Source organism: Lepisma saccharinum, chromosome 3 (genome assembly GCF_977018435.1).
Source record: "Lepisma saccharinum chromosome 3, izLepSacc3.1, whole genome shotgun sequence".
NCBI lineage: Eukaryota > Metazoa > Arthropoda > Insecta > Zygentoma > Lepismatidae > Lepisma > Lepisma saccharinum.
This window is the reverse complement of record NC_139231.1, coordinates 58,654,423-58,682,403: the sequence shown is the minus strand read 5'-3', so window position 1 is coordinate 58,682,403 and position 27,981 is coordinate 58,654,423. Positions and strand designations below refer to the sequence as shown.

General features: G+C 39.0%; 1 protein-coding gene across 3 annotated transcripts in view; it reads right to left on the bottom strand.

The window, feature by feature from the left end:
• The window catches only part of LOC145985800 (uncharacterized), a 36,316-nt gene that overhangs the window by 4,583 nt on the left and 3,752 nt on the right, over nucleotides 1-27,981 (bottom strand). For all 3 annotated transcript variants that reach the window (XM_083119885.1, XM_083119884.1, XM_083119886.1), the window contains exons 2-5: nucleotides 16,569-16,765; nucleotides 14,294-14,541; nucleotides 9,589-9,732; nucleotides 6,487-6,647 (exon numbers count right to left, since the gene is read on the bottom strand). In XM_083119885.1, coding sequence (XP_082976011.1) covers nucleotides 6,487-6,647; nucleotides 9,589-9,732; nucleotides 14,294-14,541; nucleotides 16,569-16,765 — 750 coding nt within the window. The remainder of the gene's footprint in view (nucleotides 1-6,486; nucleotides 6,648-9,588; nucleotides 9,733-14,293; nucleotides 14,542-16,568; nucleotides 16,766-27,981) is intronic.

Below are 27,981 nucleotides of genomic sequence, written 5' to 3'. Positions count from 1 at the left end.
TTTTAAAGGTTTACTCTAAGAGGAAATGCCCAAAGTAATGTAAAATTGGTACATTTGAATAACAAATTAAAAAATAAAATTGTGCAATTGGCAACATTGCATTATTTCATTAGTCTCTTGTTCTCCACGCTCGCAACTACTGTAATCGCTTCCTGTAACCCAACTGTGCATGTTTAAGTGAAGATACCAAGAATTTGAAGTTTCAGTAGGTGAGTACAACAAATTTTAACTTTTAAGTTCTTACTGTAGCATCCGGCACCGAATAATTATTAAAGTTTTAACAACTCTTAGCATAATTTTTCAATGATGATGAATTCTTGTATGCAAAGCACATCCATGATGGTTAAGTCCATGGTGAAGTTAGATGTAGTCTGCTAATTATTTCTTGTGGTAGTTATGGTAGTGCTGGATGCTACATTCCAAAGGTGCCGGATGCTACAAATGTAGCCCGTAGCATCCGGCACCTTGCTACATATACAACTAATAAGCCTCTGCACCCTTTTTTGTAAATTGTTAGGCGTACTTTGCAATGTTTCTGTTTCAAGTAGTCCTATTGAATTTTTTTTTTTAATGTAGATAGGCCTACATTGTTTGATTGCCTAGATCTTTATTTGAACATGGGTAAGCTAGTTTTGAAATATAACAGTAGCCCTAATGAATACTTTAAAATTTAACAAATCTTGGCCTACACAAAATAAAATAAACTCTCTTAAGTAACCTAACATAATACACTCAAAATTTGGGAGATTTCATACAAATATGACATAGACTAAATTACTCTGGGGCCAGAATTGACTTTGTAGATCAGTTTTTCATTTCAGATTGCTATATTACATCATTTGTTTAGGCCTAAGTATCAATTTGTGCAATTTTGGGTAAATTACACTTCTTTCACTACTTCTAAATGACATGCCACAGTTTCTGAGACATGTAGTCATTAAGAGAACACAAAGCAAAGCATTTGAACGTTTTAAAAAAGAAAGTTGTCATGGTTTATTTGTTGTTCAGGTACATTTCTCTGAAAACTATACTGCACAATATCAAAATGAGATTCAAAGTGCACATTGGAATCAAACCCAGATCACACTTTTTATTGTTGTGACCTGGTGTGGAAGCAAATCATCATCTTACTGCATTGTCAGTGACAATTTAAACCATGACAAGTATGCTGTGCATACGTTCTTGTGCTACATATGTGAAGAAGTGATTAAATCTGTGCCAGATGTAGAAAACATAATATTATTTTTTCAGATGGACCAGCATCATAGTTTAAGAGTAAATTTAACTTTCTTAATATATATATACAGGGTGATTCTAAAGGTATAGTACAAACGAAAACCACAGATACCTCCCATGAAATAGAGACGAAAGTTCCCCTTCCACTTTGCCAAGAGATGCCTCCGTGAGGAGCTAGACAACGCCGAAAATGTGTGAAAATGAACTTCACACCTCTGTACAGCCAGTACCAGTGAAGATAGAAAGGCGGAACAAACGAAGTCAAAAGGAACACCAAACTGGCCCATCCGAAAAACACTAGGTGGCAGCTGCGCAACGCATGCACATGGGGTTCCACAAAGGAAATAGGAGTGTCCCGCAAGACAAGTGAAGGGAAAGGGTAGCGATCGACAACGGTAGAGACAAAAGAAGCAATGAAGCATGAAGTAACAATTGTACAGCGGGAAACAAACACATGCAGCACGTGGGGAGTCCCCAAACACAGTGGGGAGACACCGCAGCAAGAACAAAGCACGGTTCAACAAAAGAGAAAGAGGACCGGACGGGGAATGGTACCTGCCAAGGAGACAACAAATGCGGGACGAGGGATTCCCCGTAGCAGCACCGAGGGGATGTCACACAGAGGTCGTCCGCCAGCAGGACAAACACAGCAACTACGGGCACAGGAGGTTTATTGCCACGCAAAGGTGCACTTACAGATAGGAATAGTACGTAGTACGTAGTCGTACCCCGGACTGACGTTGTTACAAAAGTTGCTCAAATTGACGACCACCACATTCAATGCAGGCATTGCAGCGTCGCAGGAAATTCTGGCGAACCCTATCAAAAATCCCTGGCATGGTACACACCTCGGCCGATGCTGCAAGTATCCGCGCTACCAATGTTTCCTTGTCAGGCACCGGGGTCTCGTAGACGAGTGTTTTCACATGGCCCCACAAGAAGAAATCCATTGGTGTGAGGTCAGGCGAACGGGCGGGCCAGGGGACGGGGCCCTCTCTGCCGATCCAGCACTGTGGGTAGGTATGGTGCAAAAGGGTTCGCACTGTGCCATCAAAATGTGCAGGCGCTCCATCCAATTGAAACCACATACGATGTCGCACGTTGAGGGGTACATCTTCTAGCAGCTCTGGAAGGACTGATGCAAGAAAGGTGCGATAGAGGCGGCCATTTAAACGTGGTGGCAGCAGGTATGGACCGATAATCTGTTCATCGATGATACCTGCCCAGATATTCACTGCAAACTGGGTCTGATGGTGCACCTCGACTGCTGCATGTGGATTTTCATAATCCCACACATGGCTGTTTCGGCAATTGAAGATGCCCTCACGGGTGAATGTTGCCTCGTCCGTGAAAAGCACATGGCGCAAAAAACGGGGATCGTCGGAACAAAACTGCAACAGTCGTTGACAGAATTCCACACGTCGTGGGTAATCCCCAGCCTGCAACGCGTGGACTCGCTGTGGATGATAGGGATACAGCAGATCATCATGAAGGACACGCCACACCGTCGACTGTGATACTCCCACTGCACGTGCAATGCTACAGGTGCTAGTGGACGGTGTGTCGTCCATGCGAGCAAGTACGTCCTCCTCGACCGCCGCGGTGCGCACATGTCTTGGATGACCGACATGATGGCCTGCACGTAACACACCCGATTCACCAAGGGTACGGTGCACGTTCGAAAACAACCTGCTGTCGGGTTGTCGTCTCTCCAGATACCGTCCGCGATAAAGGCGTGCAGCTGCTCGGCCATTGCCATCTGCAAGGCTGTAGACAAAATGCATGTCCCTCAGTTCTACAAATGTGTAGCGTTCCATGGTACGGTGAGGATAGTGCCAATTATGGAATACTGTACTGCAGTGCACAGGTGGCACACACACACACACTGGTCACAATGGCTTCGAAACAACGTACTCAATTGTCGTAAGTCAAGCACACCACCACCGCACCGGCTCTTTCACTGACACGCTCCCTGACGCTGCACTTCCAATCAGCCCACACGTCCGCACGGTGCTGTGGTACAATCAGCTGACGTTCCTGAGCCACCCGTGCCTGTGCTCTTCACTACCTGACCACTGCCGTCAGGTGGGGTCATGTACTCTGGGGCCTTGTCATCATGGAACACATGTAGCGTCCTTCATTCTTGCCCCATTCACCCACAACACGTACTTCGTCCGTCTTGCTCGAGCCGACGGGGAGCACTACGTACAATCGTGTGGTGTTTGTGTACACCAATGTGGGGTAACCCAGCAGTTGAACAGACATGCATACCCCCACGTAGGTTCATTACACGATTGTCCCACGCAGTTTATCTGTCCAGCCTTGCTCGGTCCGGTCTCACACCCACGCGGCAGTGTGCGGCTGCGGTGGTGTGAGGCCACGCTTGGTTTCGGAGCGGAAGGCTGCGGCCGAGGAGGGACTCGAGTTGTTCGGCTGGGGTTGCGCTTGGAAGCAAGCAGCCGCGTCAGGTCTGGGAACGGTGGACCTGGTGATCGTGATGGAAACATTCCGACCTCGTCCATTAGTGTCGTCCACCGTACGGAGTGGTGGGGTCCGTACGACACTCCAGCAGCCTTTCGCCCGCTCCTACCCAGCGATGTGCCTCCGGCTTCATTTCTAAGAGGCTGATTGGGCCCCATCACGACGTTTGTTACAACGTCAGTACGGGGTACGTGGTCCTATCTGTACGTGCACCTTTCATTAGCAATAACCTCCTGTGCCCGTAGTTGCTGTGCTTGTCCTGCTGGCGCACGACCTCTGTGTGACATCCCCTCGGTGCTGCTACGGGAAATCCCTCGTCCCGCATTTGTTGTCTCCTTGGCAGGTACCATTCCCCGTCCGGTCCTCTTTCTCTTTTGTTGCACCGTGCTTTGTTCTTGCTGCGGTGTCTCCCCACTGTGTTTTTGGGGACTCCCCTTGCGCTGCACCGCCAGCGCTGCCATTTCTGCCCCGAACCATGTACGCGTCTGTTGCCTGTCGAGTGTCACGGACCACTTTGCTTGCATTCTCAGTGTGTTTTTACATCCTACGTCGTCCTCCCGTGGTTCTGCAACCCCACACTACTTTTCTCGACTGCACTGCTTCAGTCATGGTGTTTGTTTCCCGCTGTGCAATTGTTACTTCATGCTTCATAGCTTCTTTTCTCCCTACCGTTGTCGATCGCTACCCTTTCCCTTCACTTGTCTTGCGGGACACTCCTATTTCCTTTGTGGAACCCCATGCGTATGCGTTGCGCAGCTGCTGCCTAGTGTTTTTCGGATGGGCGACTTTGGTGTTCCTTTTGACTTCGTTTGTTCCGCCTTTCTATCTTCACTGGTACTGGCTGTACTGAGGTGTGAAGTTCATTTTCACACGTTTTCGGCGTTGTCTAGCTCCTCACGGAGGCATCTCTCGGCAAAGTGGAAGGGGAACTTTCGTCTCTATTTCATGGGAGGTATCTGTGGTTTTCGTTTGTACTATACCTTTAGAATCACCCTGTATATAACACTTTCGAAACAAAAATTTTCCCTCAATTTTTCATGGTATTTTTTTGCAACAAGCCCCGGTAAAGGACCTGTAGATGGGGTAGGTGGTTTGATGAAAAGACAAGTGTGGAATGCTGTTAAGGGTGGTATGGGTGAAGTAGATGTCAACTCAGCAGAAAAATTTGCACTTTTGGCATCAAAAGTTTGCCCTAATATTTCTTGCATTTTAGTAACTGAAAAAACTATTGTGGACAATAAAGTGCAGTTAGATGAATGTTACAGGGACATTTATACAGTACCAGCAACACAATCTTATCATGTAATTGAAGCATTATCCAACAGCACTATCCTTCTGAAAACACATGATCAGATAAGTAATGGGGATAAGTGGTCACTCACACAGGGGAAAGCCATAGAAGCAGTTAGGCATACATCACCAGAACTTAGTTCACATTCTGAAGTGGAAAATTTACAAAATGGTGAATTTGTTGCTGTAAAATATAAATTTAAAAATGCTGACAAGGTATTTATGGGCCATGTTATACAAGTGCTTTCAAATGGGAATGTGAAAGTAGAATTTATGAGGAAAAAATGTGGAAGAAATATCTACTTTGTGTTTCCTAGCACATATGACAGTGACATTGTTTCTAAATATATAATTCAAACATTCAAACACCCACTGAAATTAGAGGACAGTATTTTTTTGAAATCTTTGCCTGAATGTGTGAATTTTCAGTAGCCTAAAACATTACAAAGTGAGGCACCAAAATAATTAACATGTACATGTCACAAGAACATGGGTTTCTGTTTAAGTGTATATCTAACGCAAAATATGTAACTAAAATTAATTATTTGTTTTTCTATTTCTCAAATATAGCTTGTATATTTCTATTTTACACTGTAGTCTATGCATATATGTGTACACACAGTTAGTAACGTTTGAATTAATAAAGGTATTGCACAATGTAGCGTCCGGCACTTTTATGTTATTCCGGCACCGACATATAAGTGACAATATATAAAATACAGAAATGTTTCAAAGCACAAAAACAGGTTGAAGAACTTGTATACCACTATGTTCATATTTCTGTACAGCAATTATGTTTCTTGCATAAAAAGATTCACAGAAAAACTGTTCAAAGTTTAAAAGTAAGAAAAAACAAAATTCTCTGTGTAGCGTCCGGCACTAAAATAAAATGATCTGTTTTACGTTGTATATTTGCTCAAATTTTAAATTCTAATATTCCAAAATGTTGCATATTTTACCCTCTGTTCAACCATATTACAATAAGGACAACTTTCAATATGGGTACTGATAATATACAAAAAAAACGAGACATAAACACATGCGAATGTAGCGCCCGGCACCATGGACAGGCTCGGGTACAACTCAAGTTACATTGGTCATATGATAATAATGCAAATATTTTTGTGTTCCTTACATGTTAGCGATCATTTCCATGTGCATGTCGACACTGTCATGTACTTTTTTCTTGAGGAGAGGGTGGTGGAACCAAATTTTTTTTCCCGAAATTTTGGAATTTTGAGAGTTAGCCCCCTCCCCCCGCCATATATACGCCGAATTTGCATAAATTTCATATACTCTGAATCTCTGGTTCATTCCGCGTACAACGGTATATCACTCATCTCTCTAGGGCAATTAGTCTCCGATCTACACTCATTTAATTGAAACTCTGCATTTTGCTCAAAATCGGCTCGGGATCGAGAGGCTTACCAGTGAAAATGGCCTTGGGACGCAAAAGGTTAATATGTTTGTAATACTAACTTGTTGCAGTTGGTCTGGTTCTCGCTTTCTTTCTTCAAGAATCTTGTCTTGCTTCTGGTGAATTTTGCAGGTGTTCCTGTTTTTGTATCACAAAAGTTGTTATTTTCTTCCTTCTCCAGTTCTGCAGATACAATTTTGATCACTTGTTTTTTTGGTAGCAGCTGCAAGAAAATAGACTGATTAGAAGGGTGTGCCTGTTATACACCCAATGGCGAAAGAAACAGTAGGCGAATTGACATTTTAATTCGATCTGTATTACACATTGTGATGACAATGAATTGAAATAATGATGCCAATAAGCAGAGAACAATGCCTGCTTGGAACTCTAACATAGTTTCATTCCTTAAAACAACACAAAATGTAAAATAAAAAAGTAATGAAAATATCTGTGGACAATTTGCCTACCATTATCTTTGCCGTTGACTGTACCTGCAGGTACGTACATTAGGAATGTAAACCATGAACTAATCAAGTTACTGTTGGCACATGGTAGTTGGTCCCACTGCCCCCCTAAAGTGTTAGAATGTAGTAAATGTAAATAAAAATAATAAAAATAACTACTTGTTTGCCATCTGGTATGAATCAGTTTTGTATTGACAGTTGTTCATGGTTAATGCACAATTAATGATAACTAAAAATTAAAAATGATTAACACATCTATGACTTAGAAGATGATGTGAAAAATAAAAATATGTTATCTTTATTGTATACTATTATTTTTAAAAAAAATAATCAAGAGACTTTACTTTCATTAGCTGGTATTAACAATATTTTTCTTATTCTGTAGTTTTCTATTTATTTTGACATTAAACTCTTTGGTAGAAGAGCTGAATTTTATGCCAATTTTAGTGTCCTTAAAAATAAGCTAGATAATGAATCGTGCTGTTGTTTGTATATTTTCACATTCACACCATCTTTGTAGTTGTTAGTGCAGTAACAATAATAATTATCATTATTATTTGTGGACCTATTCTTAATAAAATGTCATCACTGTATTAGTATACACATATTTTTTTATAATAATAATTAGTAATATTAGTACATGCGTGACACTTAGTCAGCAGGCAAGGACCCCTCCTGAAATCTATTTCTAAACATGTGTCTGGTTTTGATGTAACACATCTTTCCCTAAAATGTTCCAAAACATGCCCAGTCATTCTCAGATATCTTACTCTTAATATAGAAAAGTAACGAAATGTAAAAAAAAAAATAGCACATACCAAATAAATACTTTTTGCTTTATTTAAAAGGACTGAGGGTTCATTGTTGAACCTCTCAAATTCTTTTTCATGTAATTTTTCAAAGCTTGAGAAAAGTACAATGCTGAGATGATCCTTCCATTCATGAAACATATGTCAAACAGGATTTATTCTTGGAATCACATCCCACCTGGCAACATCTCCACTTTCACTGGCTATCCTCTTTCCGGTGTTTTTCTGGTTCACTCTGCGATGAAAGAATCATTAGAATGGAATCTCCACGGAAAAAGGAAAAAAAGAAGGGCCTAGGGAAACCTGGAAAAGGACTATGACTAGAGAGAATGCTGTGATGAAGGGGTTTCCTGAAGGAAGTAAAAGGAAAAAAGTCAAGTAAGACATCCAATTATAAGTACGAGGTGCATGTCAAAAAAAAAGGGCAGATATTTTTTTAAAAAACAAGAAAATGATAGGAGAAGAAATTTATTGTGATTGATAAACAAGTACATACCTTGGCTATTTTTCGACGTAGTCACCATTAACCTCCAGACATTTCTGATAGCGTGGCACAAGCTTCTGTATACCCTCTGCGTAAAAATCTGCCGCCTGAGAGGGCAGCCAGTCCAGAACTGATGTCTGTCGTTGAAACGCTTCGATGCAAGCCACTTTTTCAGGTGAAGAAAATTAAAAAGAAGTCGCTGGGGGCAAGGTCGGGGCTCTAAGGGAGATGATTGAATAGTTCCCATCAAAATCTTTGAATTGTCTCAACAGTACGAGCAGGTGTGTGTGCGCAGGTGCTGTCATGGATCAGAAAAATTCCACAGCGTAGCATTCCTCCCCGCCGACTTTGGATGGCACGTCGCAGATTATTCAGTGTTTCGCAATACACCTCTACTGTAATTGTTCGTCCTGGTTCCAAGAATTCCACAAAAATCACACCCTTTTGGTCCCAAAACACGGTTACCATGATTTTGTGAACTGATGATGTTTGTTTGAATTTCTTCGCTTTAGGAGAACCAGTGTGCTGCCATTGCATTGACTGCTGCTTCGACTCCCCAGTGGCGTATGATATCCACGTTTCATCCCCCGTCACTATGTGCGAAAAGAGATCATCCCCATCCTCCCCCCAGCGGGCCAAAAATCACGTGCAGCTGTCCTCCTTTGCTCTTTGTGAGCATCTGTCAGCATTTTTGGTACCCACCTCGCACACAGTTTGTGATACCCCATGTTGTCAGTCACAATTTGATGCACTGTTTTCGCAGACACTTCTGGAAACTCTTTGGCGAGTTCAAATATTGTGAACCGGCGATTGGAACGCACTTTCTCGTTAACACGTTCCACCAGTACGTCCGTCTGAACACTGGGCCTTCCGCTACGCTCATCGTCATGGACATTTGAACGCCCTTCCCGAAACTCTGCACCATTGCCTGACCTTCCCTTCACTCACTGTCGGTCCATAAATGGCATACAATTCCCGATGGATGTCAGCTGCATTCAGTCCTTTGGCGTTCAGAAATCGTATGACAGATCTCACTTCACATTTGGCGGGATTTTGTATTACGGCAGCCATTTCAACTTACTGCTACTCGCACGTACGCAACCCCACTCTGACGATTCTATCTCTGTTGCAAGCACAGAATACTAGGGCATGCTCCTGCGCATGCTCAACTTCATCAGTGTTGCCAACCCCGCATAAAAGATTATCGGCCCTTTTTTTTTTTACATGCACCTCGTAAATGCACTCAGGACACCATGTTCCTGGTAGCTTGTCTTCCATCTTCCTATGAACTGATTGCCCTTTGTGGGAATACATTCTCCAATACTTCCTCCTGGAGCTGCTTAAAAAATCGATTGAGAACTGCTTACACCACACAGAATGAGAAGCTAATATTTACTTTTTGTTTACCTTTCTATCATTCACACTGGTTGTAAACAATGCCTTTAGTTTCTTCTCACCCTCAACACAAGACTTCACAAGTTCATGGAAAACATTCAGCTGCTTCAGACACGGAGGGCATATTTGCAGTGGGAGGTCATCGTTAGAAGCCACCTGAAAATAATACAAATAATTAGGTTCTTACTTTCTAACTACTTAGCTATGTATATTCTCCTAAAACTGAGTTTGTTCCGAAGGAGTTATGACCAGCATATGTGTGTGTTCAGTTACTCTTTACAGATCACTGAGTTACTCATTTGAAAGTAACTCTGCTACAGTTACCATTACTTTAGGAAATAAGAAAATTATTTCAGTTACTTTATGCTATGAAGATGTATGCAAATAATGCACATTTACCCCCACAGTAGTATTGTCCCTTCAAAAACACTCCTTCAGTTTGAAGTTATAATGTTCCTGCAATGACCTTATAATAATTAACATCAAATTACTATGACTGAATTGAAATTGTATGTGTGAAATACACAATTTTAATCTTTGAAGCTTTCTTGACAACGAATAATGAAGAGATTCTCTCAGGATATCAGCTTTCGAGAGCTTCCATCTTCAGGGACTGAAGTGCAGAGATGTGTATGTTACCAGTTTTTATATGAGTGTGGGAGGAGTCTGGTTTAGCTGCTGGGCCACTCTTGGTCGATTATTGCCACGTACGTAGCTCTCGAAAGCTTGGAAACATATCCAGAACTGACCTATCTGATGGCCTGAGAAAATATCTTCGTTATATAATTTTAGGTTGACGATCATTTTCTGAGGTGGGACATGACTCCCATTTTATCCTTTCCCCTTCCAAATGTCTATCAGCATGGATTTCCTGTTGAGATTCCAATGGAAGCAAATGTGCAGAGATACTGGAGGTAATTCAAGCTGGGAGGTAAGTAACAATATACTAACAACTGCAATAAAGTGTACAATTTAGTCTAGAGCATAGAGAATGATTGAAAAAATGCACTCACAGTGGGTGCTCAGATGAGACAGACATTTATGCTCGGAAAATTGGGGCAATGTAAAGCAGTGGAATAAATGCATCAATATTGGTGAGGATTATGTTGAGAAATAAGGAGATATATCCATACCTGTATTAACAGTAAATGGATTTCAAATTGTGTCTGCTTTAGTAATTTTCAACAGATATTGATGACCTATGTACTGACATAACCTTGTATTTTATCACAAGGAAAGTATAGTCTCTGCAATGACGCATGCTCTCTAGAATCTGTATGGATGTCATTGTACACTCCTATTCATATAAAGTGGCACATTTTATAGGGTTGGACAGTTAATAAATGTGTCACTTTATCTGAATAGAAGTGTACAAAGGTTTAAATTTGCATTCATTAATAAAAATTGATTGTAAACCACAGTACAATGTTATGCTAAGAAGCTCTGTGGCCAGTGATTTATCCACACCCCCCTAACACCCCCCAACACCCTCCCAAATTTTGACCAACCCCCCCCCCCCAAGCAGAAAAGTGGAACACCCGGGGGGTGTAAGTATGGATTTTTATATCAACAATAGAATAACAATACTTCAGCATAAAGGAACCATTTGTAGCTCTACAAGAAGCGTAGTCCAATGGACCTTTCGATCAACTACAACCAAAGTGTCAAAGAAGGAGGGTGGAATTTTCAGCATGGTTATTTCCTGGAAACACCAGCTTCCTTGACAAGGCTTTGGAAGGAACACTGCCATCTGGAAAATGTCAAACTGACCTCTCACCCTCCTTCCAGGGAGCACATACCGCACACAGTGTTAACAGTTCAGCGTTTGAATACCTAAATAAATATTTCTTAAATACGTTGCAGATTTGTAAATTGAACCCCTGAGTCAATGAAATTTATATTGTGTTGCATTTTCCTTTCGATTCTTTCATGTGAAAAATGTACGATAAAAGTAAGGGAAGATATTAAAAGATACAGGTTTGACTTCTTAGAGTGAATTGTGTTACTATGGTTAGCAACACTATTTTCTGTAACTTGGGCGAGATGGATGATTTTGGAGTGGTAGAGAAGAGAATGTTCAAATGCCTTAGGCCTTAGGTCAGAATCTTAGTGTAGCATCTCAGTTCGTGTGTTGTTGTTCTGCTTAGTGTAACAATGTCTGAAACTTTACTGCAAAAGTGATTAAAGAAGATACGGGATTTTGAAAAAGAGAATGGAATCAGACAGAAAGAAACTGAAAGGGGTGAGTAGAGAAGCAGTGACACTATATGTAGGTATAATTTTTCCCAACGGATTCATAAAGTACCAATATAAAATTTACTGACAGAGTATTCGCTATAAAACTGCAAGTAATTCATGAAGAACCGAAGTGGTTCATTCACGTCTATAGTTGATGTATGTGACCATTTTTGTGGCTCTAAGATTTTTTACCTTTGTAAATGAAATTATATATTAGAAACAGAGTTGTAAAACAAGGGGGGTTCGCATGAGGTGGTTGCCTTGGAGCTAAGGACAAATGGGGTGTCGAACAAGCAAGAAGGATAAAAATAGAAAAGCGTTAATGTCGTGGTGTCATGTGAAATTACTGGCATCCTATTAAATTAAAGTTATTGTCAGTTTGCAAAGATATAGATTTAGTAAAAATTGTCTTCCTCTTTTTATGTAGTCGGTTCCCTGACATAATGACATATTTAATTTTTTGCAACTTTTAAGAATAAGCAAAGGAAGTATGAGGAATTAAACATAAAAATAAATTTAATTTACATGAAGTCCCAAATTTATATCTGACCATAGGCACACCAGTGGGGGCACGATGGCGCTTGCCACTCACTGCCTGCTGGAAAACGTGGAGATAAAAATTTTGTTTGGTTCATTGTGTTCCTTGTGCTGGAAAGTGAAATAAATGCTATTCAATTTTTAAATAATTGAAAATAAAACATTACCTCAATTTAGAAGTGAAAATTCCTTGCCTTCCCTTTGCAGCTAACATGCCATATGTTTATTTGCACATGTTTTTTTCATTTTCTTTTAAGGCAAAGATACACATGACTCCTAATTCCATAGTGTCTCTCGTCCAGTATTTGAAAGATAAACTCTCAACAGCGTGAATAGTATTTTCCAAAGTTTTGTAAGGGTATAGGACTTCAATATGAAATTGCTTGACCGACTTCGTTCAAAAGCAATACCAGGCATCTATCAACTTGCATCCCAACTTCCCACTAATTTTATAGTCTTCATAACCATGCTCTAAATATATAGTTTCATTACTTTATTTCAGTTTGTGAATCATTGTTTAAATAGAGATTTGAAAACAACAGCAGTATTTGTAACTCACTTGCAACATAGAACTATTAAAATTATGCATATTTTCTAACTGAAGCTAGAACAGGAGGGGGGCAGGCTGCATGTGGTTAGGTAAAGAGGACACCGAACGAGCAAAGCAAGATAGTAAAGAGTAAACATCGTGGGATACTGTGAAATAAAAGTATTGTCGCTATGTTTAATTGATAATATGCATTATCAGTTTGCAAAGAAATGGTTCTAAAAATTGCTCGCTTCGCTCGCAGTGTTTTCATTTATTTAGGTCATATTATATCTGTATTCAAACATGCAATCGCGCGCACACCCATGCAATGCATTCTCACTGATATTTCATCAATGAATTGGCCACCCTCTAAGATGAACTCCGACTTACACCTATGACAAGAACCATACAAATACAGTTTGAGAATATTGCGCAAGTGTTCCTAATTTCTTTATAACTAGCTTAAGAATTGCATGAAATGATTTCTGGTAATAATGTGTTTAAATTTTGTGCTTTTCTATGTCATCTCGTGTCTTTTGTCTAACAATTGATTAAATCAAGTAGCGAACATTATCGGAAAACAATACTCGAAATGTTAGACTGAAATGTTAACATTATCACAAAAATCTATTTCCCATCTTTTCCTGCATTTGACATATCTTTTTTACTGAAATGTTACGTGAAGGGAAGGTTAATCTCTGGAAACATCTATGAACAAATTGAATTAGAAACGGTCCAAAATATTCACTTAACATCTCCAAACATACACCCCCCAAAAGTTTCCAACACCCCCCCCAAGAGAAAAATCCTGGATAAACCCCTGTCTGTGGCACAATGCCCTTTGAATGTTGAACAGTGATGGTGCCACAGACTTTCTCATGTGGTTGAGCCACAACCTTGAATAAAAATGTTTTTTGAGTTGGGTGTCCACTTTATGCACAGTAAAGCTAATCGAGACTGAACCTGCAGTTTAAAGTTGGATCCAAACCACTCTGTGCCTCCACTGGGTATCGAACCTATGACCTTTTGATTACAAGGCAATGGCACTACCACTGCGCCATCGGGGAGGTTTTGAATTACAATGTATTCTGGTATCCACACTGTTGTCATGTGATATAAACAAGGAGGGTTTCCATAATATGTATAGTTATTTACTCACTTTTTATTTTATTTTTATCACAAAATTTTTGCCCATTACATTTTAACACAGTGGGCTATGGCACTTGAACCCTAGGTAAGACATGATTGTATCATTGTCACAAAACCAGTTCATCTGCCATCTCCATCTTCACAATTAACTCAAGACACAGAAAAGCAACTTAAAATAAGTGAATTAGAAGGAAAGAAAGGATTAGTGTATCCAATACATTTTCACCAATGATATGCCACTTGAACAACTCGGTGGTTTCTCACCTTAATAGGAAGATATTTGTGAATTTTCTCTTCTATTTTATGAACAACACCATCCTGTTTGTAGATAGGCACAAACTCTTCTGAAGGGCGTGCACAAATTCGGCAGATTTTGTCTGCATCTAGAGTTTCCTTTGACTCTGATAACACTGCATCTTCCCCAAGGACTACAATTTCCACATCCTCGCCATTGAAATTGCTTACCACTTCTTCTGTGATGAAATCACAAGTTTCATCTGAGCTATCAGAGTCTGCAAAATAAAAAGTGCTTGCTAGGATCAGTACAACCTGATAATTGATAAGCTGTAAAAGGAAGATGACATACCGATATACACTTCATGTTGATTGATAACTGCAGGAGCGATTTCCTGTACATTTCTCCTAGGACAAGAAAAATTAAAGAACCTGCCTATAAATCAACAGGCCCCACCAGGCCTTATTCAAAGTGTTTTGCGTGTGTGTGTGTGAGAGAGAGAGTGAGAGAGAGAGAGAGAGAGAGAGAGACAGAGAGAGAGAGAGAGAGAGAGAGAGAGAGATAGATAGAGATAGATAGATTTGTTTGTTTTGTTTTGACCTCTTCCCCTGCTTGATCTTTCAGCATACACACTGTTTCAAATGAGAGCATTCTGTGTAAAACACACACACACACACACACACACATACACACACTCACACTCACTCTCTCTCTCTCTCTCTCTCTCTCTCTCTCTCTCTCTCTCTCACTCACTCACTCTCTCTCTCTCTCACTCTCTCACTCACTCACTCACTCACTCACTGGTCACACTGTAGTGGGACCATTGTGCACTCGTAAAAGTCATTGCCATATGTATTTCTTTCAAATTTCTAAAAAAATGCAGGCTGAAAATATACAAAACAAGCATATAAAAATCTTACATACTCTACAATTAAGAGAAAACTAAAAGAACATAAATATAATTCCACTCACTTCTACAGGTCACTGGCAGATTACATTTACTTCTACTCATAAAATCCACAAAACAAACCTAGCACTTACTTTCCTCTACACCCCTCATATCATGGGATGCCAACTATAGTTCTGTGCTATGAATATATTTCTAGAATATTTGTAAGTGTTAAACCCATATTATTCACTAGTATAAACTGACCATTTCATCTTGAGACCTTCGTACAAAATAAAGTGCAAACACTGATATAGGCGGTGTGGAACACTTTCAGGGGAAATTCTACTAGTGAATTGAAAATAGTGTAATATATCATAGCAGTGTCAGCTCAAAGGGCACTACCTTAGAAGAAACTCATACCTCGCCAAAGTATTGTTCAATTAATACATTTATAATTTACAGACAAGGAGATTCGAATTTCACAATCGGTCAAGCTCATGGGGTCAAGCTGATGACTGCCCCAACCTCCATGCGGCATCGCCAGCTGTGTCGTAACCTCGTGAGGCAACGGTCCGACCCATCCAAGAGCTGGCCTAACCAGATGTTGAAGAAGTCTCAGCGGGTCAGCAGGGAACAAGGTTTTCGCTTGGCACGACGAGGGATAATATAGTTGCCACCTTTAGAGATAAGTCTCTAAATATTTTTAAGACCCATTGGGAAGTAATTCATGAGAAAGGTACTATCTACTTTTCTGCCTACTTTTAGAAAAACTATCATAGTATTTATCCAAAATTAAATGAACATTTGGATATAAGATAGATGTGTCTAAAGGACCATCCAGGCTTTTATATTTTTAAAAAGTAAAAAATCCTATGATGATGCGAGTTTCCTTTGACATTTCAACAATTTCTTTTACAACAATTGTCTTCGATACTTTCGATGTGCAGTTGAAATATGTGTGTACGGGGAGGAGAAGGTGAAAGGATTTGTTTTTCCCTTCCTCTTGTAATTGTTGCATTTTTAGGGAAGTGTCCTGTAGTGTATAAGAGATAGGTTAGTGAGTGAAGATCAATCGGGTTAGTGCGTTATTACTTATTACAAACACTGTTTTCCACGTTACCAAATGAGGATAAATTAAAAGTTAAACATCTTGGCCAATAGCACAACCACAAGGAGCGAGCGGCCATTGCGGAGATTGTTTTTTTTTTTTTTTTTTTTTGCTTGATCACGTTGGCAGTACCCGTCATAGTAGCCGCTGTCTGCCACTGGATCATAGTATAGGGGCGCAAATCTATTTTATTAGTTCATCATCTATTCTGAATATTTCAATTAATGTAGAGAACAAAAGTGACACAAAACAACTGAAATACATACATAAACCTAAATTAAATTTTAATTTTGCATTCGTTACCTACCCTCATAGTTTTCCCTTTCTGCAACAGGTACAACACAAATTGTAGGTACAGCATCCGCTGTCAATCGTTTTCTTGTTTGTGTTACAAAATAGTGATCTTCAAAATGGTCGGAACAAATTTTACAGCGTGCATGTAGGTATACGGGGTGTTTATCCAGGAGATCTGTTCTTTGGCAGTGTTCAATCCACTTTCTGCATCTGAAAGAAAATAAAGAAATTAAGTGTATTAACATTTCATTGTGCTTGTTCATTGATTTACTCCATCATTCATCATCCTTCATCACTGTTACAATTAACCTGGAGAGCTACAAAGGTAATATAAAATTACCAAAAATACAAAATACAAGTACTTCCTTGTTGGAAATACGTGAGTTGGAAATTTAATAGTGGCAACTATGTATTCTCAAATGATGCAAAAGAGCCCTGTGAAACTTTTACAGCCCTTCGATGTAGTCACCAGCATTGTGTACAACCATTACCAGCGATGTGGAAGTCGTAGTATTTCTGTAGCAATGCCTGTTCTGTTGATGGTTTGAATAGAGTGGTCTATTGCCTGAAGAATTTCTGAAACAGTTCGGAAGCTTCTTAGGGATCAAATCAAAGTCACAGGGGCTGGTAGAGCATATTCCAGCCCCATCTAGCTAACAAATCAGCCACAGGTTGCCCTACATCTGCCCAAGCATTGTCCTGCAAAATGATGGGAGGATTCAGCAGAAAGTATCCCCCTTATATTTTGCAACGCAGGTCGCAGATTGTGTTCTAAAAATGAACAGTACTACTGCTCATTGATGGTCTGTCTTGAAGGCACGGCGAGAATCACCAGAACTTTCACATTAGTGGGGTCAGGGATTTATCCAGGATTTTTCCCTTTGGGGGGGGGAGGTAGTGGAAACTTTTGGGGGTGTAAGTTTGGGGATGTTAAGCGCAAATTTTGGACCGTTTTTAAAATGTTCGCCCTAATTCAATTTGTTCATAGATGTTTCCAGAGATTATCCCCCCCCCCCTTTTGCTGTAATATTTCAGAAGAAAAAATATGTAAAATACAGAAAAAATGGAAAATAAATTTTTGTGATAATGTTAACATTTCAGTCTAATGTTTCGTATATTGCTTTCCGATAATGTTCAGTACTTGATTTAATGAATCATAAAATAAAACACAAGAGATGACATTGAAAAACACAAAATTGAATCATTTCATGCAATTCTTAAGCTAGTTATAAATAAATTATAAACATTTGCGCAATATTTTTTAACTGTATTTGTATGGTTCTTGTCAGAGTTGATCTTTGGGGATGCCCAATTCATTGATGAGATATCAGTATATGGATGCGCCTGTGCTTGCCTGTCTGAAGTAGTAGTAATATCTAATAAGTACGGATATAATATGACTCTTCAATAAATGACCATAATGCGAGCGAAGCGAGCAAGAAAATTTTTAGAACTATTTCTTTGCAATCTGATTATGCGTATTATTAATTAAACATAGCAACAGTATCCCACGATGTTTACTCTTTAGCACATGCACATGTCCCCTGCCCCCTTTTGTTCTAGCTTCAGTTAGAAAATATGCATATACAGTCTGCGCGGAAAGTATTGACGCCAACAGCATTGACGTCAATTATTTTCGCGTTTTTACATAGGACCACCTATCTCCTAAACGACACCTTGAAAAGAGTTGTCGTTCATGGGCAGTAAACTACCACCTGCGATCTTCCTTTGTTCGTAGCTGCAAGTTTCAACTCGCTCAGTTTCGAGTGGGAGACGTTGTTGTACGTGTGCACGTGCGTGTGGTATTTCCTGTGAATTTTGGGCTGTTGTGTTGGTGTTCTGAGTTGATTTTGTGTGTGAAACGATGCCTTACAACATATTGAAGTCTGGTGATACTGAGCAGGTGATTGCCTTGTTTAGAGCAGGCATAAAAAGCACAGAAATCGCGACACAAACAGGCGTGAACCTGAGAACAGTGCAACGTTTGGTGAAACACTTCTAGGACGAAGGTGGGGTCAAAATGCCTTGCCCAAAACCTAAGTCTGGTCGGCCTAGGAAAGTGTCTGAAAAAACACTGCACATCATGAAAAGGCAGCTAAGGAACCAACCTTCGTTAACAGCTAGGGAACTGAAAGAAAAAAAATCCTCTGTTGCTTGATAATGTGTCCCTCCGGACAATTCAGGAGAAGATCCATGATGACTTAGGGCTCCGCAGTTACAGAGCTCGCCCGAAACCTCGCCTCACAGAGAAGCATCGTAAGAAAAGACGGGATTTCTGTAAGAAATACAGTACCTGGACTGTTCATGACTGGAAAGAAGTGTTGTGGAGTGATGAAGCCACTTTCTTTGTTACTGGTAGTGGTTCCAAGCGAGTGTACCATTCTCCCGGTGATGATCCCACCCTTCCTCAGTACACACATCCAACTATAAAACACCCTCCCAGTATTATGGTCTGGGGTTCCTTTAGTTATGGTGGTGTAGGAGAGTTAGTTATTCTACCTAAAAATCAGACCATGAATCAGTACTCCTATTTTGAGCTCTTAAATGATGTTTTGGAAGTATCCTTTGAAAAAAGTGGAGCATCTTTTTTATGCAGGATGGGGCTCCTTGTCACACAGCCAAAAGTGTGGTTTCATGGCTCAAAGATGCTTGTGTCCCTTATTTTGATGATTGGCCAGGACAAAGCCCTGACCTCAACCCGATTGAAAACCTTGGTCTATCATGAAGCGACATTTAAGGAACAGGGACACATCTACACTCCTTAAGCTAGAAGCTGCCATAAGGGACATTTGGGTCAATCTGCCAGTTAATCTCCTCCAAAACCTGGCTTTGAGTGTTCCAAAACCACCGACAGAATGCCGGAAGCATAAAGGAGGGTCGACAAAATACTGACTACAAGGTGAGTAGTACAACATTGATTTTGTTATTTGTTTGGTGTATACATCTGTTGTGGTTCTTGCTTTCACTGGTGTGGCGTCAATACTTTCCGCACAGACTGTATATAATTTTAATAGTTCTATGTAGCGAGTGAGTTCCAAATTCTGCTGGTGTTTTCAAATCTCTGTTTAAACAATGATTCACAAACTGAAATAAAATAATGAAATTCTCTATATATTTAGAGCATGGCCATGAAGACTTTAAAATATAGTGGGAAGTCAGGACGCACGTTTGATAGATACCTAGTATTGCTTTTGAACGAAATCAGTCAAGGAATTTCATATTGAAGTCTTATACCCTTACAAAACTTTGGAAAATACCCTTGGCGCTATTGAGAGTGTACCTCTCAAATACTGAAAAAGAGACTTGGGAATTAGGACCCATGTGCTTCTTTACCTTAAAAGAAAACTAAATAACATGTGCAAATAAACGCATGGCATGTTAAGTGCAAAGGGAAAGCAAGAAATTTTCACTTCTAAATTGAGGTAATGCTTTATTTTCAAATATTTAAAAATTTAATAAGCATTTCTTTCACTTTCCAACAGATAGAGCACAGTGAACCAAACAAAATGTTTCTCTCCATGTTTTTCAGCAGGCAGTGGCAAGCGCCGTCGTGCCCCCACTGGTGCGCCTATGGGCAGATGTAAATTTGGGACTTAATGTAAATTAAATTTATTTTTATGTTTAATTCCTTATACTTCCTTTGCTGCTTCTGAAAAGTTGGAAAAAATTAAGTATATTATTATGTCATGGAATCGACTAGATAAAAAGAGGAAGACAATTTTTACTAAATCTATATCCTTGCAAACCGACAATAACTTTCATTTAATAGGTTGACAGTAATTTTACAGGACACTACAATGTTAACGCTTTTCTATTTTTATCTGTTTTGCTAGTTCGGCACCCATTTGTTCTTAGCGGCCAGGCAAACACCCTGTGCAGACACCCGCCCCCCCCCCTTTTACACCTCTCTTTCTAATATATAATTTCTTTTACAAAGGTAAGAACTCTTAGAGCCACAAAAATGGTCACATGCATCAACTATAGACGTGAATGAATCATTTAGGTTCTTCATGAAATACTCAGCCATTAAGTTGTGTATTGGTACTTTATGACCGAAGCCTTGTCAAAGGAGCTAGTGTTTCCAGTAAATGGCCATGCTGAACATTCCACCCTCCTTCCTTGACACTTCAGTTTTAGTTGACCAAAAGGTCCATTGGACTATGCTTCTTGTAGAGCTACAAATGGTTCCTTTCTGTTAATGTTGAAGTATTGTCATTCTATTGTTGATATAAAAATCAGCTTTTTACACCCTTTCTATAGGGAGGGTGTTCCACTTTTCTGCTTGGGGGGTATTCGTCAAAATTTGGGAGGGTGTTAGGGGTGTGTGGATAAATCACCGAGTGGGGTTCTGACTTTAGACCGCCATCTACAACAATACTCAATTACTCTTATCACTGCGCATGTGTCTAGAGTTGGAAGGAATAGTCCATTTACTGGGAGGTAGCTTAGGTATCAAACTAACATGTGGTATAAGTAAGAAGCACCGGTTCCGTTTCAGCAGTGTTGCCACTATTAAATTTCCAAACCACGTAATGTGTGTCTTTATGGAATCGGTATGTCTTGGGCTATTCTTGCAACCAGTCCTTGTAAAAAATTATGATGACAATAAAGAGAAATATAATTTATAAACAATGAAGAGTAACAATGATGGACAAGATGAAACAAGTAGACAGAAATAAAGTTACTCTTGTTGTATAAAGAAACACAAACATCATCATCCTTCGCCGTTTGATGCCTCTGGCTGGATAGGCATAGAAGTCAAGCCTCTCCATTTTTTCCTGGTCTTCCACCACTCCTCTCTTTCACCGGTGTTCCAATCTTGTCCTCTTCTCCTAACACACTCCGCTATCTGCTCTTTCCACCAACATCTTGGTCTCCCCTTGGCTTTCTTCCCACTCCTTGTGTATTGTAAGCTCTTACTGGTAGTCTTTCTGCATCCATCCTTTTCATGTGTCTGAACCATTACATCTGTGCCTGATCTATCCTATCCTGAAGCTTCACCACACGATCTCCTCATTCCTTATTCTATCCCTTCTAGTCTTCCCCAATATACTCCCTAAAAATTTCATCTCCACTGCCTGCATCTTTCTTTTGTCTCTCTCTGTCATTGTCCAAGTCTCTGCTCCATACATAATTATTGGCACATAGTATGTGTTGTATATTACCTTCTTGCATTTCATAGGTACATCCCTGTTTCATATTAATCTTCGAACACTTTGATATAGTCCACCACCCATTTGTCCTCTTCTGTTTACCTCCTCATCTATTCTTCCACTTCTCTCAATTATGCTTCCTAGATATTTGAAGCTCTCCACTACCCTCAACTCTTCCGTGTCCATCTTTATTCTTGGTTCATTTCTGGCTCTGTTTCTGGTTGTTATTAGCACCTCACTCTTTTCTGCACTGAATTTCATTCCTGCTCTTCTGATTTCCTCATTCCAATTGTCAAGCTGTCTCTGTACTTCTTCTCTGTTCTGCTTTTCTTATGGGAAATACGAGCGTGCTGTTGTGAAATATCTGGATTTACAAATTTAGCTTAAGTAAAATCGGTACCTGCAGTTTTACAGGAAATTTTGTAGAGAATACGATGGTGAACACAAAAGACTGGTAACTTGCTTACATAATTTTAGATAAATTAAAAATGCAAATTTTCTGTGAAAACACAATTTTTACATTCTTTTCATTCCTAACATTGAAACATGCCGTAAAATTGAAGCGTTCATTATTAAAAAAATTGACACTGTTTTTTAATTGTTATAGGTGACGGTGGTACTCAGAATTTATCAATACTTTAAAGCATATTTGCATTAAAAAATATTCAAATAAAGTATGTGGAGATTTTTTATATTCGTGCAGTAGAAAATGTCGTCGCTGGCCATTTTTTGTTCTGTAATTCCAAGTAAAAACTTCCAGCGACAAAGTTGTGGAGAAAATAATGAAATTATTTTTTATAACCACTCAAAGGTTCACAGAAATATTACTTCCATGCATTTGGAGTTTCTTTTTAAACCGAACTGCGTGCGAAGTAAGGAGACGTTGTCTGGCCATCTTGAGCTGGCTCACCGCAGCATTCCGGCTAATCACCACCAAGTTTTCGAGTTGTTATTTTATTTCCATTCAGTAAAAATATGAACTTCATGCAGTTTGTTATAATAGAATTGAAATTACTTAAATTTAATAATTGACAATTATTTCCAATGCTGCTGTTGTGAGCAACATTAGTGCTGTCGCAAATACATGTTGTTTTTGTTTACATTACTGTCGACATTAATACTGAAATGAAGATCACCTTTCAGTTTCCAACGTACACATAAATTCATAGACACCATATTAACCTTTGAAAGGCTTTCCAACACGTGACAAAATATGGGGCTTCAAGATAGAAATATTGCATGCCTTGCTTGAGTCATTCACGTCTTATCAGTTCACGTGGGCCATAACTCATTTGTTTGTTTGGGTTGCAACTTGAATCTATCCCATGTGCCAGGTTCCCCTTACTTGAGTAAGAGATCTGCTTTGGTCTGTTTAGACTTTTTTCCTCTCTCGAAAAAGTGTTTTCAGTTGTGTGAGAGCTCAGTGATTTTTACTTTTTTAAGTGATTTCTGAAGTGTCATATTCGTGCATTACACTCGCGCGTGTAGTGATCGCAATGGATCATAGTAAAAAGGGTAACTGTAACGTTCACAGTATAATATTAATATTTACATATAATTATCATTATATATACAAAATATGTAACACCTTCATTGTGAAGGAAGGTCATCATTTCCCGGTGACATGAGCTAGCGCTGTATTAGCAACACTGTGCAGTTTCTCCATAAACGCTGTTGTGTCTTCTGAACGTGAAAACGACTTTAGAAGTGGGAATTTGCAGGGATATTTACTCAAGCCCTCAGGATTGGTAGGGAGATGTTTGTATGATATAACAAGGTGGTAATGAGACTTGAGTAGGGTTACCAGATCGCTACAAGGGAAATGTAGGACATGCTGTCCCAAAATGTAGGAGCTTAAGTCAAAATGTAGGAAACAAAACATTCGCAATAAATAATACTTATCTCTATAGAACACGTTAGAAAGTAATTTTAAAATGACACTTTCTTTTCAGTTTAAAATAATGAATTCTTAATGAAATTTTAAATGCAAAATTTCAAAACTTGTAATCATACTAAACAATGCATCTCACTACATGTTCTAACTGGTACTTCTCAGAGAAGCCAATTCTTCTCAAAATTTCAGGTTTAGTCAAAATATAATTATGTTAGAACGGATAGTCAAACTCTTTGAAATTATAGGGACCAGTCCCAAACATTTTACAGAATTTATGAATAAAATATTTTTTTTCATGAGTCCGTTGTGCTGATGGAATGTAAGTACTCTCTCAACATTTGCATTATGACCTGCAATGGCAAACAAATATTCAACAATTACCGTAATTTGAAATGGTTCCAAAAGTTTCATCTTGGGCAGTTTTTAGTTCAACAACAGGGATTCTACCCAAGATAACAAATCCAAAATTCTTGACTTTTTCAGGACTTTTCTTAAACTTTTTTTCATTTTTCTTAACATTTATTTATTCAACCCCTATTTAGGTAAAGTTGGAAATTAGTAATTAAGTAAAACTACATTTGACAGACTAGCGAGGCTCTGGGGTTTGGACTTTTACGTGAGGCTTGATTGGGGGGGGGGGGGGGTCGACCCTATATGTTTGTAATTGTCCCTTCATCCATCTTATCTTGCCATAATTCATTCTAATCTTTGCGATTAGCCAAAGGGTGAGAAAAGTGAAGTAAAATAAACCAAATCAAATACCAAATGTATTAGCAAAAATTTTTGACCACAAGAATAATTTCTCGAATTTTTATCGATTTCAAGCCCTACTTGCTGATTTCTTTACTTTCTCTTGACTTTCATGACTAGCAGACATCCTCAATAACTTTGTTCTCTATATCCCCCACTTTACAATCAAAATATTGTTCAACTGAAATACGTATTTTTCTTATTAATATTATGTGACGCTCAAAATGTAGGACATTTATGATATTTTTCAAATTCCTCCTGGATGCCGGACATAAGGCTAAAATGTAGGACATGTCCGGGAAAAACCGGACGTCTGGTAACCCTAGACTTGAGGGAAAGTTTTACACAAATTTTCCAGGGTCGTGTCCCCTGTTCACTTCATGCACTTGAAATGACACTAAAACTAATACCATAAAAAGTTATTATTAGCTCCATTCACTATTAGGAGAAATAATAGAAAAAAAGGAGTGGTGAAGATATCATACACTATTATTTTCCTGTAGTTTACGGTTATTACAAGCATAAGAAAACAGTTTTTTCTTTGTGACGTTTCAGGAGAACACACGCTCCTTTCATCAGACATTTATTTTCATTTTGACTAAAGATACAGTTATAACAATGGTTAGTAATTTTTAAACAAAAAGAATCTGTTATATAATGGATGTTGTCAATGTTACATTGTTGTAATATAGCAACTTAACTGTGAAAAAAGCAGTCTATTTTTTTAAATTATGAATCCCAAATATCATCAGGTAATTCAAATTCATCATTGTTTTCACAAAGTCTCTTGATGTTTTCTGTTACATTAAATTTTAAAGATGGTGGCTTACTCCATTTGTGAAAAAGAAAACTCCACACTGGATCTATGTTACCATTTTCATTATTTAATTTATTCCAGTGTTCTTCTGCAATGAACGAATTAAATAATGAAAATGGTAACATAGATCCAGTGTGGAGTTTTCTTTTTCACAAATGGAGTAAGCCACCATCTTTAAAATTTAATGTAACAGAAAACATCAAGAGACTTTGTGAAAACAATGATGAATTTGAATTACCTGATGATATTTGGGATTCATAATTTAAAAAAATAGACTGCATTTTTCACAGTTAAGTTGCTATATTACAACAATGTAACATTGACAACATCCATTATATAACAGATTCTTTTTGTTTAAAAATTACTAACCATTGTTATAACTGTATCTTTAGTCAAAATGAAAATAAATGTCTGATGAAAGGAGCGTGTGTTCTCCTGAAACGTCACAAAGAAAAAACTGTTTTCTTATGCTTGTAATAACCGTAAACTACAGGAAAATAATTCTATCATGCAAGCAATGCGTACATACAAGAAAAACTATTATCATACACTATCTGATCAAGAGTATCCGCATACTTATCTCTAACTTGTAAACTGATATCTAGAGGTTGCGTGCCAGTCCCCGTTGTGTAGTGATTAGCACATCATGCTACGATGCCAGGGGTCCGGGTTCGCCTGGTCGTGGATGTTTGTGAGTGTCCATTCATCAATTTCATCGTATCATCACTCATCCCCAACTTTGCAAGTTACCCAAAAGTGGCACAAAAAGTGAAGTAAAATAAAGCAAATCAATCAAAAAGGGAGCATTGAGCTATTCGCTGTTCAGTGAGAAGAAGTACGAGCAGAATGGGTAAATCAAAGGAGCTCAGTGACTTTGAATGTGGTCTAGGTATTGGTTGCCACATGAGCAGGAAATCGATCAGAGACATTTCAGCCCCCCTTAATTTGCCCAAGTGGAAAGTGGAAATGTGATGGCACAACCACAAAGATACCATGGATGGGCAGACCACGTTTAATGACAGAAAGAAAGGGAGCGCCGTACGTTGAAGATTTTTGTTGGGGAGATCACCAGTCATTGTGTGAAAATATCACCCAGGATAGTTCTGCAGTGCTACTGATTGTCCAGCAAGCAAATATACCTTTATGCATAACATACAAAACACTCAAAAGAAGAATTGCTTCTGTTATTTGTTATTTCTTATTGTTCACTTTTCTTGCAATTTAAGTTAATTGAGATGATGAGGATGAGTAATGATATGATGTAATTGATGAAGGGCCATTTGCAAAGAACACCCATACCCAGGCAGAGATTCGAACCCAGTCAGGGGCGGCACCAGAAATTTTTGACCGGGTGGGCAAAAACTGAATATTGATAGATTAGGGTGGGCAGGCATAAATATGTGTGTATATATATATATGCATGAAAGACACATATATGTACGACATACATGCATATGTATCCCCTTCTCTCTTATACTCCCAATTTCCATGCACACACACATCACATTTATGTGCGTGTCTGTTCGATGCCTTCCCTCTTTCTACAATTATTCTGTGCGCAAATGATTTTCATAACATTTCGGGGACAGATATTTCCTGTTACATAATTCACAATTATTTCAAGAAGTGTTTGTGTGCGCGCAGCCATACATTCTAATCACATTCTTTCCTTCATGTCAATGTAGTGAAATAAATGTGAATTGGTTGCATCACATTTTGTTTTTCAAGTGCAAAAATACAAGGCACATACCTACTCCACTTTATATATTAGGCGACAGTGATAGAAATTGTGATGGTAGACAATGGTGAAGGATTAACTTACTTTTTCGTAATTTAAATGCATGTTCCTGTTCATATTATTTTCATCATATGAGTTTCTGACTGAAACTTGGGGGTTAATGATCACTTTTCTTGGCTCACAAGGTTATTACAACTGACAAATGTATCTGAATGTTTGCAATAACGGCTACCGGGAACCAAAATTTGGGGACAAGGACAGTTTACTTTCTTGCTAGAAAAGGCTTAGCATTAAGAGGCCATAGTGCGGGTGCAACAAGTGGCAAAATGTGGCGGGGCTGGGGGAAATCCCCCTCGCTCCTCCTAATCGCCGCCACTGGATATTTGGATTAAAATTAATGTCTTATTGGGAATGTAAACACACACACATGAAAAAACCAATTCTTTGTTCATTCTGCATAGAGTATACCCAAGCTTATGAAAGGCTATTTTGACAAAATATCGCCCAAAAGTAATAATCAAGTAACATTGAAAAATCTGTTAACTAAGTTGTTATTCGTTTTCTGAAGTAAGTCTTTGTTACTCATGCGGGAGAAGCATTGCAGGATCTCCATATCTTGCCCCCCGCAAAATATTACCAAAGGCCCCAATCTATCTAACTACCTTTATACACACACACATATGTAATGTATGTGTGTGTAATTCTTGATCTTATGTTGACAAAGTCACATATAAGGACCTAGAGGGTGATTCAAAAGTCCCTTAACACCTCCTATAAAAAGTAAAGGAGTTAGGGTGGGACAAATAATCATAATAGAAACAGGTTAGGCTTAGGGGGAACCACAAGTGTGTTCCAAGTGGACGTCCGCCATATTGAATTCAATTCAAAATTTTTATATTGATGTGATATATACGTATATGACACTGTTTTCTCACACCTGGAAAAATATACATTTGTTACAATCATAACTTTTTCCTGATTAAAAATAGGTTGAAGGAACTTTAACCACTGTATTTATCATGAAATTCTAGACTGATTTGATTCTAGTCTGACTGCCACGCAGGAAACCCTGCT